Source organism: Convolutriloba macropyga, chromosome 4, assembly GCF_964194025.1.
Source record: "Convolutriloba macropyga chromosome 4, txConMacr16.3, whole genome shotgun sequence".
Taxonomy (NCBI): domain Eukaryota; kingdom Metazoa; phylum Xenacoelomorpha; order Acoela; family Convolutidae; genus Convolutriloba; species Convolutriloba macropyga.
The window spans coordinates 48188392-48207914 of NC_134471.1; the positions used below are offsets into that span (position 1 = coordinate 48188392).

General features: G+C 33.6%; 1 protein-coding gene across 1 annotated transcript in view; it reads left to right on the forward strand.

The window, feature by feature from the left end:
• LOC142338087 (uncharacterized) overlaps positions 1-19523 on the forward strand; it is a 230832-nt gene that overhangs the window by 54655 nt on the left and 156654 nt on the right. The window contains exons 14-19 of the mRNA XM_075387719.1: positions 1279-1409; positions 7671-7797; positions 8433-8536; positions 8964-9066; positions 14508-14955; positions 15430-15974. Of these exons, the coding sequence (XP_075243834.1) occupies positions 1279-1409; positions 7671-7797; positions 8433-8536; positions 8964-9066; positions 14508-14955; positions 15430-15974 (1458 nt within the window). The remainder of the gene's footprint in view (positions 1-1278; positions 1410-7670; positions 7798-8432; positions 8537-8963; positions 9067-14507; positions 14956-15429; positions 15975-19523) is intronic.

Here is a 19523-nt window from a genome sequence, read left to right on the forward strand (position 1 = left end):
ATTTGAGGGTCAGTAATTTGTACAACTTTTGTATCTATTCTACAAAAGATATAAATCGGCCAAATTTGACCGAAAAAAAGTCTGACTGTTAAAAAGCTATAAAGTTTAAACGTTAGGATGTTTAAAGCTTCATTTCAAGGGGTTGAAACAAGGAATCAAAACACGAGAAAACTTGGTAATTGATGGTCAGAGTTGCTCATCCTGGATTGATACAAACCTCCATTTGGCATAAATTTTCTGCTCAGGTTATGAAAAATCAATTCACGAAATACACGAGCTTTGACACTCACAATAATATTTTGATTTTATTCTTTTTTCATTGCGTTACAATGATAAGACTAGTGTGAGTTTAGTGCTGCGAAGTCATTTTCTACTTTAGAAATTCATGGAAGTGTCAAAATTATCTCTTATAATAAGACATTGTGAAAGATAAGTTTTATTAGGACGTTATTTGTGCTGAAACTGTAGTAAACACATAAAGAACAGCTGTCCTTGTCTTCTAGCAAACAATTCTTGATATATAGTTAGAATGGCAGTTTTATATTTTTTGTCTGGAACCATTGCTTTGAGATAGAATGAAGCTTTGCTTGAAACCAAAACAATTGATGTAAATTCTATCGCGCTCCACTATTTTCCATACCACTCACACTTGAACGAATTCAATAATTAATAATTGATGAAAGTCTTCTTGCTTTTGTGTGATTGCTTCCCCAAAATATACTTTTTACGAATACTGCTGATTTTGGTCGCACGGCAAAATGTACACGACTTGAATTATTCTAAATTAGTTGCGGTTTCTGATCAAAGTTATTTGAAATGGCTGTAAAAAGAAGTAAGTTCAAAATTTTAAATTATCTAATATATGAACACTAACAAACTAGATCAACACTACTTAGAACTCTTTTTATCTCAGATATTCAATTACCTTTTTAATAAATTTTTAACCAACAGAATAACATCTTACAATAGCAGGAAGCCAGAAATGTTAACGTTGTTCACTGCGATCCGGCGCCCCCAATTTTTAATTAATATTGAGCTGATTTGGGGAATTTGGCAACAAAGGACAAAAAAATGAATAATCATCAATCAGTATAATTGTTTTTTGTCACCATTTCTCACGTTTTAAGGCCCTTTTAACATGTAATAAGATACTTTTGCAATTAAAGTTTTGAAATTAATATTAAGATTTGAGATTAAGATTTAAATTGCAATTGATATTTAAAATGGACCAAATGGTAGAATGCTAAATGGCTGGTATTTTTTATTTTCAATTTTCAGCTATGTAAACTGAGCAGTTACAACAACGGGTCCAAGGAGGGTTGTGTAGTTCTAGACAAAGTGGGCTTTTATGTGGTGAGAGCCCTAACTGTTACAAAGGGACAACTCAACAGCGACGAGTGTATTTCCAGGTGAATACGAACAGTATCCGCGCTGAACTCCAAGTGTAAATCAGTACTAATCAAGTCTAAATCCATTTTAAATTAAATCAGTACTGATTCAGAGACTTGTCAGTTTTTTACTAACCAGTGAAACGAAACTTGATACACCTTGCCAAGACATGCAAGATCTTGACAGTCTTGACAAAACATGGGTTATCTTACCAAGATCTTGATAGGAGAAAAATTCTTGGTACATCTTGGTAAGATCTTGCCATGATCTTATCAAGCAATATCAAGAAAATTTCTTGATTAAACTTGCCAAGATCATGGTTAAACATGGCACTATAAATTTCACTGTAATTGAGAAGCGTGAAAAGTAATCAAAATGTTGTGAATGCTCTTTTCTTGGACATTATATTTTTAAGTTGCTCTTTTCAAGGATTTTCGCATTTAGGCAAACGTTTTTGTCCTCGGATTCTCGAATCCGTTTCTGTTGGTCATATAACAATAAAAAGAGAATTCAACCCCCCAAAAATGATGTTTTGTAAATCACTTCAACCCAATTTTTTACGGATTCCGGCACAAAACATCAAAAAAGTAGGTTGAGTGTAGCACGAAAGTAATTTTTGCTATAGCTTTCCTAGAAAAAAGTAAGTTTTTCAACCTGTTTGCTATTTTATATTTAGTGATTTATTTTATCTGCTGTTTGTCGTTTTGTTTGTTTTGGAGAACTGTGTAAGTGCGGCTTTTTTACCGCACTGTATCAGTACTCCTATAGTTTATTTCAGTAACTCCGCCACTGCTGGTCCCCAGCCCTGAATGAAAAAGGAGGAGGGAAGAAACACAGAGATCATACTGGAAAATCACAATGTCGATTTTTTTTTATCGACTAAAGAAAATTTTCCGACAGTTCTTGCATAATCTTTTTAATTCTTGTTTTCAAATCCCTAAAACTTGACAAATCTTCCTAAGATCTTGAAGATTCTTTCTTGTTTATCTTATCAAGATCTTATTTCTTGAGTTTCTTGCAAAGATCTTGCATGTCCGTACATATCTTGACGTTTTCTTACCAAGAATCTTACCAAGATCTTATCAAGATTTGTCAAGTTTTAATATGCTTCTTATCAAGATGTTTCAAGTTTCATTTCACTGGGTAGTGATATTTGAGTCAAATCTGATTTTAAAATGGCCAGACTTCAGCGAACTCTTCTTCATAGACAAAAACTCCGGGTAGGGTGTTTGATTCTGGGATCTCTTTGGTCAATGCAATTTGCGTTAACCCCCTCGGCTAATCTTTTGAGCCGCTCAGTTATGCTGAAAATAATTAATTTCAATCTAGAATGCGCAGCAAGAAACAACAAATTTGAGACTTGTATTAGCATTTTTCCGTCACTGACATACTTCTAGTTGTCGGTGGGTAGCTTCACAAGACTAAACTAACACTCTAGTAGGGAACAATAAATATCTTGTAAAATGCGTTCTATTTTTTTGCTAAAAGTTGACTGCCCAGGAATATTATTTGTTAACCAGGAATATCGATCAGAATAAGGGTGTTGGTCTCATGTTAGTAAGCATTGTTGATGTCATGATTCCCGACAGAGATGAGCCATTTAGGAGATCTTGGCTGTTTTGTTTGCTCAAATTAAATTTTTGGCTCGTAAATTTTTCCAACTGGCTTACTTCAAAACAGAACTAAAAATTGATTTTGTAATCATGCATTCATCCACAATCCATAAGCCCAGACCACAGGTAGCAAAATTGCATTTGCACGAGTAAAATTTAGTCGAGTTTGTCTTTCGTATTCACGACCATATTTTAAGAATAGGGTTCCAAGCCTGTGTAGACACTTATGACAGAAAGCAAGTTTAGCTCAAATTTTCTGCAAGTTTGAAAAATATCCGTAACAAATTTCTCGCTGCCTATTTTTGGGCGAGCTTGGACGTTAGTGGAAACAATTGGTCTCCCTTGTCCACACCCCTTGTCACTCTTGTTCACGTGTCACCGTTGTCTAGGATTGCATCATCTAATAATTACGATAGTTTCAAAAATGGACCAGAACGAAGGAAAGTCTTATTGGTAAGATTTATTTCAGGACAATATCTATCAAAACTAATTGTTGATTAAAAAGACAATTAGAAGTTTTGCAACTACCCTTGATGTAGTCCAATTAAAGACAAATAAAGACGTTTAATTGCGTCAAAATTAAGAAACAATAAAAATCGACCAATAAAGGGTTTACTTAATGGTTTTACAAGATGATTACAGGCTCAAAATTGATTACAATGGTCACATTTACTAGAAATTTACGGACAAAAAATTGTATACATGTGTCTGCGATTATGCATAGTTTCTTTGTCGCAAAAAATTAAACGCAAAATGAATTTTTGTGACAAGGTATTGTCACTGGTGTCTGCGAAACTTCAAAACAGCCTCAAAAGAGCAAATTACACTTAAGCTACGTAATTAATGTTTTTCGACAAAGCGTTTTTTGTTGTTATTAAAACATGACCTTTTAGAAATAGTTAACTTGAGAATTTTGGCTTGTCCAAGCTAATACAATGTTTTCAGCAAGTTTCGCACACAAATTTTATTTTAAATGTTCAATCGTACTTACTGATTTACCTTTGGGATGTTTTTCATTTTTTGTGGGGGGGTTGGCTAAATTTAAGGACCGTACGCAAATGAAAATTGCAGCTTTTAATTACTTTTGGCTATAACGTACTCCTTAAGCAAAAAAGAGTTGAACTCCACAATTGTAAAAGTTGTATTTTTAAAATCAATTTCAAGCTCAGCTACCTAAGTAGAAAAATAAATTACACGGGCCAGTGCTTTAAAAGACTAAAAGACACTTCCTTCAAAACGCATTTAAATTAGAATTTCCTCAAACGCACCTTCAATTGTTAACTCGTGGATATTTGTGAAATTAAAAAAGTTGCTGCTTCAATTTGTTGCCTTATCAAAAGTGGGAAAATTGATCGCCTAACTAAAACATGTTGCCTTCCTTTTTACAATTCAAAGAATTTTAATTGTATTGTGGCGCTGTCTTTTTACGACTCGAAGAGGAGTATTGGAGAAGTCCTTTTTTTTAATCAATTTTATTGGAGTGATTTTTGAAGCGGGAAATGAAACGCGTGAAAAAATTTGGAGTGAGTTTGGCGCTGAACAAAAGTGAAGAAGGGAGCGAAAAGAGAGTGGTTTTTGTTCATGCCGCTGTTTTTGAGAGAGCGAGAAATTGATGTGTGAAAAAATTTTCTCTAAGCGAGCGAAATTTTTTTGTTCACGTGCGGCATTTTAAAGCAGTTTTTTTCATTTATTTTGGTTAAGAGGTTTGGTTATGATTTTGTTTTAGTTTTAGGCTGGTTTTTGTAGTGGTTTGAAGGTTTCTGGAAATTAATATAAATTTTTGATAATTCGGAGGTTTTTAATGTATTTTGCTGATTTTCGGGCTAATTATTGCGTTTTTTGACGATTATTTTGTTTTACTGGCTCAAATGGGTATTGAAGAAATCTCTTCTACTGTAGCAATAATATGATAACAATTGGTTACATTTTTTTGGTAAGAATCACTTTTTTGTTGAGAAATATGACAAAAAATGGCGAAAATTGGAACTATTTTTCTTAATTTTTTGCAGTTTTCTTTTTTTTTCTGTTTTTAGCTAATTTTCTTTGCCTATTATGACTTGCCTAATGTTTTGCGAGCATCTGGATACCCTATTGGTTGAAGGGAATTTTTCTTTGGATTTGTATGTTTTTTGAAATATTAAAAAAAATTAGTAACTTTTTCCAGTTTTTCAGTGAAAAGTGTAGCTTTTTTTCATAATTTAGCCTAAAGTATTTTTTTCAAAATTCACATAAGTGGTTTTTGTAAGTATTAGTTGGTTTGATGAAGTTATTTTGGCAGAGATAGTTTTTTTTTCGGGATCTCATTTTATAACAAAATTTGATCAGAGTTTTTATCATTATTTAACAGATTTGATTTCATTGTTTTTACTTTTTTGTTTCATGACTTTGCTTCAAGATAATCATAAATTAGTGAGGGCACGTTTTGTTTGATGAGTAGTTGGATGGCGTTTAAATGAATTTTTACTTCGAGTCGTTTCCGAAATTCTTCCGGCTATGTTTTTTTTAAGATCTGTTCACACATTTTCATGATTTTTGAAGCGGGAAATGAAACGCGTGAAAAAATTTGGAGTGATTTTGGCGCTGAACAAAAGTGAAGAAAGGAGCGAAAAGAGAGTGGTTTTTGTTCATGCCGCTGTTTTTGAGAGAGTGAGAAATTGATGTGTGAAAAAATTTTCTCTAAGCGAGCGAAATTTTTTTGTTCACGTGCGGCATTTTAAAGCATTTTTTTTTCAATTGTTTTCATTAAGAGGTTTTGTTATGATTTTGTTTTAGTTTTAGGCTGGTTTTTGTAGTGGTTTGAAGGTTTCTGGAAATTAATATAAATTTTTTGATAATTCGGAGGTTTTTAATGTATTTTGCTGATTTTCGGGCTAATTATTGCGTTTTTTGACGATTATATTGTTTTACTGGCTCAAATGGGTATTGAAGAAATCTCTTCTACTGTAGCAATAATATGATAACAATTGGTTACATTTTTTTGGTAAGAATCACTTTTTTGTTGAGAAATATGACAAAAAATGGCGTAAATTGGAACTATTTTTCCTAATTTTTTGATGTTTTCGTTTTTTTTCTGTTTTTAGCTAATTTTCTTTGCCTATTATGACTTGCCTAATGTTTTGCGGGCATCTGGATACCCTACTGGCTGAAGGGAATTTTTCTTTGGATTTGTATGTTTTTTGAAATATTAAAAAAATTAGTAACTTTTTCCAGTTTTTCAGTGAAAAGTGTAGCTTTTTTTCATAATTTAGCCTAAAGTATTTTTTTCAAAATTCACATAAGTGGTTTTGTGTAAGTATTAGTTGGTTTGATGAAGTTATTTTGGGAGAGATAGTTTATTTCGGGATCTCATTTTATAAAAAAATTTGATCAGATTTTTTATCATTAATTAACAGATTTGATTTTACTGTTTTTACTTTTTTGTTTCATGACTTTGCTTCAAGATAATCATAAATTAGTGAGGGCACGTTTTGTTTGATGAGTAGTTGGATGGCGTTTAAATGAATTTTTACTTCGAGTCGTTTCCGGAATTCTTCCGGCTATGTTTTTTTTAAGATCTGTTCACACATTTTCATGATTTTTGAAGTCAAATTGGAGTGGTTATTTTGGTCACGCCGAAACAGGAACTGGAGCAAAAATCGAGTGGTTTTGCGGCGTGTATTTTTTTTCGCTCTAATTTTAAAGTAGTGAGAAAACGGCGTTTGAACAAAAATTCGCTTTCTCGCTAGTGGTTTTTTGTTCACATGCGGCAATTTCTCTTTGGTTTTTACTATTTTTTTCAATTTTTTGGATCGGATTTTTTTCTAAATGGTTTTCCCAATGCATTCATAGTTCATTCCAGGTCTAGTTTTTGTTTTTTCAATGAAAATTGTTTGAATTGTGCATCAGGACTTGTCCTGCTATGTTTTTTTTAATTATTTCTGTTTCTGGGTTTAGTTAGAAAGAAATAAATGTTTGTGCAATCCATATTTCACCTTGGAATGGTTGAAGATGCTTTAAAATCAATTAGATTTTTGCTCTTTGTATAACATTGGGTACAAAAAAACAACAAAAACTGATAACACCCAATCAATTTTTATCAAAAAATTAACAGTGAACTTATCTGATCAACTGCAATCTAGGGATAATGATTCTTTTTTTATCAGCAACATTGCCAATAGACGCCGAAAATGCTGCAATGAATCAATGATTAGGGATGTTGTGCTCGTGTGGAAAAGGATCGGCTGAAATATGATGGCATTAATATTGTTTCAATTAACTGCACCGTCCATATGACTACTAAATGTAAATCAATACATCTTTTAAGCTGCGCACTGCGCGTTTGTGTTTATGGTTTTATTTGTGGTTATTTGTAAAATTTTTTAATGAACTGAATCACTTATCTACCATTCTCACTGTGAAAATTTGATGATTGACATTTCAATGCTAACGCTTAATGTTCGTTGTTGTTAATAAAGCAGCAGTTTTTTGTTTATTTTTAAAATTTCATTTGAGTTTCTATTCTTTCAAATCAAAAGGTTAAGCTAACGGTTATTTAACAGATTTTACACATTCGCTATGAAAATTCGCTAGAAGTCACAATTCCATTTTTCTTGGTGTATTTAGCCCCATTCTAGACTCATAATTCTAAATTTTGTGTGACAAGTTTACATCGTTTTTCCTGATTTGTAGCGTCATTCAAGTTATTCCGAAGATTCCCAGACTGATGACGTCAGAGAACAGTAGTGGAGTTGAACAAAAGTGGGAAGAGGTCTCCTTGGACATCGAGTTGACAGATCTCAACAATGGATGCATGCAGGCCAGCTTTTAGTTTTAATGCAACAGTTTGAACTAAACTTTCAGAGAAATAATTCGTGATATAAGTTAAACTGTCTATCATTGTTCATATATGAAATGAATAATAAGAACAAAAAGAAATCGAAATAAAAAACTAAAAAATTTTGATCGTGACCCCCCAAAAATCATCGAAAGGCAGGTGCAGTGATGAATCCTTTCATTTTGAGCAGAAATCACCCGAGATATAGTTGCGCTTGTTTTCAGAGATAAACTGAATCACGAATTCACTATATCTGAATTTTATTATAAAAACACTCCTGTTCAGTATGCCAGGAATAAATTGTTACTGTTCCATTGAGCAATACCAACAGAAAGTGAGAATCTCTAAGAATCTCTAATCATGATACGAAAAAATTTCCTTTATTTCGAAGGAAACTTCTAAATTATGTCAGTATATTAAATATAATTGTCCAAATTTGCTCTAATATGTAAAGCCTCGAATTTAGCTATTATGAGATACTTCTTCATACTGGTCGAAAAAATTCAATTAAAGATTTTAAAACTATGCATAGGGTTTTCATTACTTATCATTAAGCCAATTCAAAGATCTTGTTGCCCAGTACACTTCAATTTTAACATACTCAGATTGATTTTCAGGTGTCGTGGTTGGTACTGCCTACTTCAGCTAGGAATCTTGTTTTTTGCTACCAGTTGTACATCAATGACGTCATCCATTCAGCGCCCTTCAATCGCGTATCAAGGTTGCAATGTCGTTTAACGACTTTTAGTTTGTTAGACTTTGTCTGCCTAATCTAATATGCTTTTTTACATAGTTAAAACAAAAATATGCAAAGTTAAAAAAAATTTTCCCCAAATCCTGTAGGCAATTTCAAAATGCAAAGTTACTGCAATAATTTCAAACAAGTTTTTGAAATATCTCATGAATTATATATAATTGATTCACTAATACTTGAAATGCATGAATTTATAGTTTCATGACGAGCCGCCATCCCTATCTTTAATTACTGTACCTTTTTGCATGTATTAAGATACGTTTTGTGGAATTAAAGAGATAAAACGGACCAAATGGTTCATTTAATTTGGTAGGGAACCTGACGCGTAATGTTGACAAAATCTCTTTTATTTGGATTGACATACTTAATCTATCACAAGGTGTGGGTGTTGTAGGTCTGCGCGAGTTAGTGGGCTGGAAGGGGGCAAAAGGTACAAGGTGAAGGTGGAGGCAATGCCCACTGCACAACATCTGAACAAGAAGTATTCGCAGACAAAGGTTATTATAGTTCCCAAGTTCTTACCAACGATTTTTTGCTGAAATCTTAATGGGTTAGGATGTTTCGGAAAGTTTTTTTTCTAAATCTCCGCTCGTATACTATCGTTTCAGGAGGCTAGATTTGTATTCGTATTTATAAATGCATATTCTTTTCTTTCACTGGTAAAGTTAAAACCCGTGGTTATAAATTTCAATTTATTGACATGAATTGAGGATTGACCCAAGTCATTCGAAATTAATCCTCAAATCTCAACAAGTGTAAATTAAGTTCAAAATGAGAGAAATATTATCTATTGATATGATGCCAATTAAAATATTGAGGCAGCTACGTTTTAGACAAATTAAAATTTTGAGCAAATTAAAATTTTGAGGCAACAAACAAACGTTTTAGACAAAAATTTATCTGACCGCCAAATTCTTAAGTAGAACTTATCTAGTTACATATCAGTACTGAATCATAAAAATTAATTCCGATTTTTTTCTGACTTTATATATGTTCATCACATATTTAAATTTACAGGATCTTTTGCATCGATCTGTCTTGGTCGATAAAAGGGAAAACAGAATTCAATAAGTTGAACAAAAGAAAATTATTTTAAACTAAAAAAATGCAAATTTAGCTTATAAATATAGTGCTTATCTAGGCAAAAATATACAGAGAAAATTCAGATTAGCTCAAAGTGTTTTATTTGATTGGAAGGTAAAAATATCTTGGTTCCTAATCCCGGACATAATTTTTTCGATTACATTTCATGAGAGTTGAGTTCATGAGTTTGAAGTCAGTGTATAATAGAATTTGTACAGGTGGGAGGATATAACCCATGACAACTGACTGATATGTCAAATAGAATAATGACACCGCCAAGAAAAAATTAGAGTCAAATTTCAATTTTGGTGGCCGTGACTTAATGACATGATAGTAGATTTATCAGTCAAGTTCTTCTTTTGCCTTCTGAAAGTTTACAAACAAAAATTTTGTTCAAAACCATCACACAATACAAACATGAGTTGGAAATTTTCAGCTGCTCCTTCAACTGTTTGGGATATATCCTGCAAATTAACCGTTTGAGTTCAACTGAGGATGTTAAAAATCAATCATGACGCTTAAAAAAGTATCGCGCTTGCCCTTCAAACTGTGTTTGCAAATAATTAAGTCTAACAAAAATATATGGAAAAAAGAACGCTTATTAATAGCAAAGGGTATCTGTCCCTCACTAGAATTGAGAATTCAGGATGTATAGAAGTTGCGTTCAAGCCCTTTCTGAGTTTCGTGATCACTGCGATTGCGGGAAATGTCATTAGCTTTTTACTGATCTTGAACAGAATGGGTTTGCACAAGTCACAGTATGCTACTGCTGGTAGTCTGACTCTGCGCCCCAGAAGTAGTTCAAATGAATTTCTATCCATGGTGTTTGAAGAGTTGCAATACAACATCAGTACCAGTTGCAGACTTTCTCCAAATGAGACGTTGAGACTAGGACCCTGCGCTTGAAGTTAACTGTCCCTTAACTGTCTGAACTGCTCCTTCAGCAAGTTCAAAAGATCTTGGATGATAGTCAAGTGATTCCATTTTTCTCACACCACTGTTTAGGAACACATCACCACTTACAATTTCGGTTTTATTTTATTGCTTAAGATAACCCAATTCCATGTAGAGCACTTCCCAAATGTCTGCTTCTGAAATACCGAGACGCCTATCCCAGGCTAGGCCTTTTCATTTGACGATTTTTATTTTTACTAATAAAACATTGAGCGTCTTGCATAATGCTAAGCAACCAGGATGTCAGTCTGATTGATGTTTTGGCTGCATTCTTTCATTGATGTGTCTAACTCATGCGCTTTTTTGCCAAAATCCAATATATCAGTTTGGTTGCGACTAAGGGAAGGTAACCTCTGAAGATGATTTCTTTTTGAATAATTATGGCTTTCTTCTGTTGTTTGAATCTGTTTTTTTTGCTTGCGAACATGGATTCTGGTTTTTAATTTCAATTCGTTTCATTATGTCTGGAGATAGTCTGTTTGTTTCACTCTTTGAACTCGTTTATGCTGCGCTCACCAGGTTAGATTGAGCGATATAGATCCTTTTTACCGTGATTTACAATCGATTGATGTCAGATTTGTACTGATCGGAAACCATTCATTTTGAAGTATCTGCGTTGAGTATCGGCTCTCCTTGTTAGTATTTCAATAGCTTTTTTCGGTTTAATATCCATCATGTGATTCTAGCTGATGATTTTGTCGGGATCATGTGATTTGGTACAAAAGATATTTGAGTGGATTATTGTCCGTCTTTAGTGTAAATTGTCTTCCATGAAGAAATTGCTTCAAGCTCTTGACCAGAAAAACAAAGTCGGTTGCATATCGGTCTAAATAGTTTATGGTCCGCCGGAGTCAATTTCCTAGAGCCATCTTTTGTCCTAGAGCCATCTTTTGTACTGGATGTCCCTCTTGCGAAAGAAACCTGCCTACTGCTTTACCAGAGTTGTCAGTAGTAGCTGTGACCTGGTTTTGCATACTATAAAACTGTGCGGGGGGGGATTGGCACACTAATCGTTTTTATTTAGTTTAAAGCCTTTTTATGAGTTTTGCCACATGAGAAGTTGCTAAATCTTAGCGTCTCCCAAAGTAAACCCTTTTGTTACAAACTGGAGTATCATTCACCTATAAAAAAACAACTAGCCCAATAATCGAATCCATTTGTTTTTTCATAGTTGCCAATTTTGCTCGTTTAGTTTTTTTAAAGATGGTTGTTCTACCGTAATAGAATTTGAATTAGAAATTGAGTTTTTCGAAAACTTACAAATTTGACTGATTTTGAGTTAGCTTTCGTTCTCATCATTAATAATTTTTTTCTCGTTTACTCGACACTTGACAGCATGCTTTCTATGTCGAACTTCTCTTTTCTAGTTACATAGAACATTATACTGTCTGAAATTATCACAACACCCTCGATTCCCTCGAGCGTTGATTCAATGCAAATCTGGGACATCGGAGTTGAGTTTTTAACCCTCATGGTAGTCGCCAGGTCTTGAGCCATACCTGACATGTGTTGATTTTGCATATGGTGTTTGCCTCTTCCTCAAGTTGACTTTGATAGCAAGCGTCTAAGAGGCTAATTTTGCCAAACAGCAGGGTTCCCTGAAGATTAGGGAAGACTGCTTGCATGTATGGTACTGAGCAGTCTTGATTCAAGACTAAGACCCTGGATTGATATGCAATTTCAAGTCCAGGGAAAGCCTCCCTTCTCCAATTTCATTTCATTCCCACACAAATGGTTATGCATTAGTGATACCTCCTGAATGTACCTGCTTTGGGTTGCCTCTCTTTGTCGTCTCTTCAAATTTTTTTGAGAAATTGCCTTAAAAAGGTAAAGGTGTCTCCGAAGCTTTGCAGAGCGTTGGCTCTGATCCTGGTATTAATTTAAAGTGAGCTTCGTAATATGGCATATGCTATGAAGTTTTATTTATCGTCGGACAAGGTCTACTAGAATGTGGTTGGCGTGCTTGTCTGCTAGGATTGTTTGTTTGGTTCTCAAAATATGCAATTGAATTTGTACTCGTTTCCTTCTTTCACAGTAAAAATCTTGTTACCTTACGACGAACTTGCAACATTTACTGATTGAGTTCCGAACCATTTAACTATCTGCCATCTCAGCCAAGAACTTGGTGGTTATGCCTTAATACTGACTAGTAGTCTACGTTTTGCTTCCAGGTTCCTCAATCTTGCGGTGTAGTTTGGTTTCACGAACACCTCCTCTGGGTTGGTTTTGCTCATGAGTTTTTGAGGTCATATAACATGTTTTTTTCTCTGAGAAAAGTGAAGAAATCGTTGTATGATTCCCGCACACTTTCCATTACCGAAAAGATGGCGGTTTGGTGTCGGTTGATTGGTGGTCTGGGCCAAGTTTTGTCTGTCGGTTGGTGATGTAGACACATGTGAAATGAAAACACCCAAAAGTTTGCCTATATTTATGTTGCGTATCTATGCAAAAATATACAAAGAAAATATAGATTTGTTGAAAGTAGTTTACTTTTCGACAGATCAACAGATCTGGGTTCCGAATCCCGGGCATGATTTGTTATTTTCGTTGATTTTCATGAGAGTTGAGTTCGTCTCCTTGAGGCCAGTATATATTAGAATCCAACTTTTATAGGTGGGAGAATTTGAATTCTGACAACTCATTGATATTTCAAATTAGATAATAGTATCGCTCTGACCAAAATTAGAATTGGCATTGAGTTTATTTTTGAGCCATTATTTGTCTTTTTTTAGCAATTGAGTTTGTCACGTAAGTTCCTCTTTTGTTTTCTGAAACTTTACAAAGATTAACTTGATGCTACGTCTTGATGTTTTTTCACAGCCATATACTTGTGGGCAAGAAAACTATTGAACCTGTCAGTTGCCGATTTTTGCAAATTGCTTTTCAGAACAGCTTGTGATGTTACATAATCTACAAATTGAAAGTTAGATGGGACCTTTAGGTTTTTATTTGTCTCTTTTTTTTAGCGAAGTTAAGAAAAGAATAATGCACTTCGGTTCACGAATTAACAGTATTATTTAATTTTTTTGTCAGTGATTTGATATGTCGTCAATTGTGAAACACAGGAATTTATCAAGCTCCATTCTCATAAAAAAATGTTTCTGACGCGTTCAATAAGAAAGAAAAAAGAAAGAAGTCCAAGTATAGAATTGCTGCAAGATTTTTTTTGCAAAAAAGTATGGTGATCAAGTGGAATGCCAATAATTATCCGAGGCTTATTAAAAATTGACGAGAATATTTTTTCCGGAAAGCAAATCAGGGAGCCACAAACCTCCGAATAAAATGTGGCTTATTAGTAGACGAAGCATAAACTTAATTTGTCATTTATGTGTAAGTTAAACCATGTAATAATTTATATTCAATTCGGAAAACTAAAATTATTGAGGCTAGTTTATTTTCGTACTGTTTCCTGTGATATGGAAATGTGACAAAATTTCGAAAAATTTCTTTGTTTTTCAACATTGAATTTCAAATCAGTTCTATAAATCCGTCCAATTAAGTTTTTATGGTTTCTTGGTTTTTGCTACCATTTTTCTCGTGTCACTTGGGTTATTAAAATCTGCTGTTTGTGTCAGTTTTTGCCGGCTGGCGTTAACTGTTGACCGTTCTGGTTATATGATGTTTGGATGCACTGGCAGGGAACGCAGCCAAGCCCTGAACGCTGAAGAGCATTTTTGCTGTACAAATTTTTGCTAGAGAATCTAATGTTTGGTCAAAATGACGAAACTACATGCAGTTTGCTAAAACATTAAAACCATAAATCTCATTCTACAAGACATTACCATATGAACAAAATGCTTATCTTTTCAAATACACACAATTTAAACACAGCAATTTATACTTGTAGTTTTAATTAGTTGAGCTTTTCAAACAAAACTGAATTTCTGATTCTGTTTTTCAGCTTTTTCTCTGTAGTCGGCTTTCCAACACGGGCGGACCTCTAATTTCTCTTGAAGTTGCTGACAAGCCCGACAGTTTTTCGGTTATTTGGCCTTCGACTCTTCAACCAAATATCGAGCAATTCTCGCTTCTAGTCGACAACGAAGCTTGTGGCGATCCAATCTTACCCGACAGTGAAAGCTCTCGTTACAAAGTTTCGTTGGTCGGCTGTGCGTTGAATGAGATTATACGAGTTGGTTTGTCTACGAAGCTGATTGACTACGACAAACCGCAAGCTTCGAACGAAGTTAAAGTGGTGTTGCCATTGGATACGAGTCAGTTTGTCGTTTCCGAGGGGGTTGATGCCGTGAAACAGGGTTCAAAGAAGGAAAAAAGTGAAGCAGTGCTGTTTGAAAACTTTGGGTTTATAACAGTGAAACATGGACATAAAGTTGAGGATAGACTAATCGGTTAGTGAAGAGAAATTATTCAGACCATATTACAAGTATTACAAGTATTGTCCGTATACTTTTACCAATTATTTGAATGGTTGAATGTAAAAAGGAGTTAGTAAAATTAAGCGCAAGAAGTCAACTAATGCATATATTTTTGAACAAATTGATTTTCCAAAGCTTTGCCTTAGAATCTCGACGTATTATATAATAATGGATCTCTATAAAGAATTTTTTCATTCAAATCTGCCATGAAAAGTTCAAGAAATCTACGCCACAGTATTCGGAGTGCAAAAGATTTTTTTTTTTGATTTGACGTTTGACGATTTTGCTAACCCTAAAGTTTCACCGTCGCCAAATTTAAACTCTTGTTAAGCCATTTTTGATAGTTCAAATCAATTTATAATAAACATTTTGAAGTTGTTGCTCACCCAGTCAGAATGGAAATTGCAGAAGCATTGACATGAATCGCATTTCAAATAACTGTTTCAGCCTCTAGAGCCGATGACTTAAGCAGCGTAAGCGACCAAACATCTGAATCACAAATCGGAGGAACCATTTCACCAAGCGAACTGACCCAAAAACAAAATCAGTACGAGAAACAAACATCCGAAGTTGAAAATCTTATCGAACAGCAAATCGAACCTGAAGCCGAGAATTTGATCACGTCGAGCGATGAAAACAACGACGTGAACGGAAAACTGTCACCTTACGAAACTGAATTGAGGTCTGTTGCTGCGAAATTAACTGCAGTAATTATAGAAAGAGCCTTAGAGGAGATAAAACAGGAAATCGCCCACAGCAGAAATTCACCCGAGTTAACGGAGGAAGAGGTTGATAAAATTTTAGAGGACAAAATGGCAGTTGGAGCTGATAAACAGTCAGCGACTATCGAAAACAAAGACTCAAACAATGATTATGCGGCTATTGGAGGTGAAAGTGATGCGAAGGAAGTGACAGGTGGTAACAATTTTGGCGAAACAGATTCGAAATTCAATCCTGATTTTGAGGCTCTCAATGAGTCGCAACGCAGTTCAGTAAGTGAATTAAAATTTGAACGTGTTTTTTGGAAAATTTACCAAGAACACCGTTTTACAATTTCAATAATACCATCTGTTTATTGTTCACACACCAATATTGAGGGACGAATTTAATGCCACCCGGGATTTTTCCTTCAGATCATTTTCACCTAATATTTTTGTTAATAATTAAGATGATGTGACTACAATTCCCTTGAAAAATTGAATGGAAACTTTGAATACTTCAAACAATTAAATATAATCGCAACACATCGCTGTCACTCAACTTTCAGGCCGGAAGTTTGTCGCCACTTTTAAAAATTGACAAGATCAATCTTTCAATGTCTTAATCTTTTGCACTAAAATACTAAACTTTATAAAAATATAAAAAATACAAAAAATATAAAACAAAAAAATTTTAAAAAACCTTGCTGATTCCAATTTTTTCTACTATTTGCTAGAGTTGATAATTTTCTTTACTGTCATCTTATTTTGAAAAAAAAGCCAGAAAAAAATCATCATTTTTTTGCTTTTGGGTTACAAAAAATTAAATAGCCATTAATGTTTAATCAAATTGTGTTTTTTGTTCCGACCCCTTGAGGGGGGGGGGGGGGGGGGAGGAACTATATACTCAAATGGTTTTTTTTGTTGAGACAATTTTGGCCGATCGATATATTCATCGTAGAGAGTAGAGACTGGTATCATTAGAAAGCTTGTCCAGCGTAGAATATGGAATTAAAAAGATTTTTTTTTTGATATTCGTTTTTTGCAGGGAGTCATCGAGGTTTAAACTTTTGAGAAAATAGGGTGAATTGCGTTGATTTAGTTCACATTTTCCAAAATTTTTCGACAAAATTTTGCAAATTTGGCCAAAAATTTGTTATTTTTTTTAACAAAGTGTTGTTGATTTCGTTTTTAAACACAAAAAAAAATATTGTCGGCTATTTTCGTTTAATTTTTTGTTAAAAATTCTGGCTAAATATTTCAAAAATCAGACTTTCTCATCAAAAACAGCACGAAAAAATTTTATTTAGTCCACTTTGATTAAATTTGCAGGATGTACACACCAAAACACCACTAACACATTCTTTGTAGACTCAATAGGGGGCTATTTCTACTTCAACTTGTGTTGCGAGTGCTCCGTTATTAAAATTTTGCCGTTTTTTGGTGACTTTACTCGCTGATTATCAGAAACGCGGCCTTTATTTTTGATGTTTTACCTAAGAAAATATCTATATCTGTAAAATTTGAAAAATTGAGTTTTCTTAATGGGCAAACAGCATTAGAGGAGCTAGTTTTGGACCAATCTTGCACTGTTACAATCCAAAAATTATTCGGATTTTAATCAGTCGGTCTTTTTTATAAAAAAATTTCGATCTTTTTCTATTTACTAATTAAATAACAGAACATTTCAAATCAAAGCTCACTATTCATAGTTTTAGTTTGCTTCTTAATTAGCTCCAAAAATAATGTATCTAGTCTATTACTTGAAAGCTAATGGTCGTTTTGACACTTAAAATTATTTGGGTTTAAAGTAATTTTTGGCTTAATAAAATTTGCCTACTTTTTCTCTTAATTTGGTCAACTTGTAGCTTGGTGTTAGCAATGAGAGAATGCTTCTTCTTTCTTCTGAATTCAATTTCAGTTTTCATTGCGGTCAGTGTTCATTACACCTTAAGTTATGGTTTTCTGGCTTTGATACTACTAGAATTTATATGTTTTTTATTATCAATTTTTTAACCATTTTTCGCGTTTTCTAGTTTTGTCATATTATCTTGATATTGACAGTTCATATATCACTTAATTGGCGTCCAAAAATGGCACAATCGACAATATTAAAATCCTTAAGGATATAGACTCTGGTTTTAACGGCTTCGACAATACTTTCTCGAAGTTAACTTCGCAATTTTGTTCCTTTTATGGTTTGTTTGTTTTCTAGTCTTGTTAATTACCGGCCAAATACAACAATATTGTTGTCAAGGGAAGGTTGCAACTGTTATGACTTTACTGTCTGGGTTTTTCGCAAAAAAAGTAAATTAATTTTTGATTGTTGTCATATTTTACGTTTTTTCGTTAGACAAAAGACATATTCTGGATAATTGCAGGTGTCAAGAGCTTCCTTTTGAAAAATCAATCTACTTACTTCACTTTTTAATTAATGGCTTTCATGTCTTTGGAATTCTTTTTGTTTCGAAAAAAACAAGTATTAATTAATTTTGCCTTTTTTCTTTTTTGTCTGCTTGTTACCTGGTCACATAATAGATTATCTGTATTCGAGGAAGGTGCAATCAAACATATTTCGAGGGCCAAAATTTGGCTTTACGGCTTCCAAAGCGTTTTCTGGCAAAATTTATCTGTTTTTCGCATGTTGTCTATTTGTTTTTCTTTTTGTAACCGCATAAAAATTGAATACCAACAGTTCTTAAGTCCCATCTTTAGAAAAACTGGTAATCGTAAACCTATGGGATAATTTGGTTGATTTCTTTTGGTTTTCATTACTTTGAAATTGATTGTTTTAAAAAAATCAGCGAACTTTTGAAATTTACTGTTTTTGTTCTTTATTGTCTAATTGTTAACAAGCCTTATTATCTTAAGGTCTCATATCTTATCTGATGATTTACAAGTTATTTTGTTTAGTTTCAATTTTTTCGGACGATATTTTGACTTTGTTATTGAGTTTTGTTTTTTTAAAACGGACATGAATTTTTTGATGTAATTAATGTTTGTTGTTGTTGTTGTTGTTGTTGTTGTTGTTTGATTTTGCTGTTTGTCTTGACTCGCTTTCTTAATATTGGCGTATCTCATCAATTTAATGTATCAGTTTTTACTCCACTGAGTTATTTGCTTTGGAGGTTATCTTTTCGTTCATACACCAATTTACTTGGGGTTTTGTATCTGTTCCTCATTTGGTGGACAATTTTGCCAAAATTGTGGATGAGCGGGGTCGGAACCTTATATGCGATGGCACATTACCGAGCCTCCTTGTTTTTTGGTTTCTTAAATATTAAATTGGACGAAGTGTTAAATTCTTAACTTTTTCTCTTTTTTTTTTAGAGCAGGCTAGTCTTGAAGTTATTTGGCAATGCTACAGCAGTGTCTCGGTAGTTTTTCCACGGAAATAAATCTACATAGGCCACTTGGGTCTCAAAAAGATAATCAAATCGTAACGTATATTTTAAACTGACTTGAGACAATAAAAGTTTTTGAAATTTGTAAGATTAATACAGATAAGTATGAAACAATTAAATCTCTAAAACTGTACGCCTGTCACAGAGAGACCAATTTGGTTGACAAAAACCGCCTAAGAGGTTTTGGAAAATTGGATAATTTTTGTGCATTTATATTACTTCAATGCATTTAAAATTTAGCATGAGCACGAAAACGAATTTTTTAAAACCTAGCTTGTACAAATAATGATTGGTTTTGTTAAATCAAGGTGATTGATCAATGATTTGAAAAAAGCAGATGGAAGACAAAGCCGCGAACTTCCACTACTCAGTTTTATTTTCTAAAAGAAGAAGGTGTCAAAGCTGTTTTTTTGAAAACAAAGATTCACTAGTATTCAAT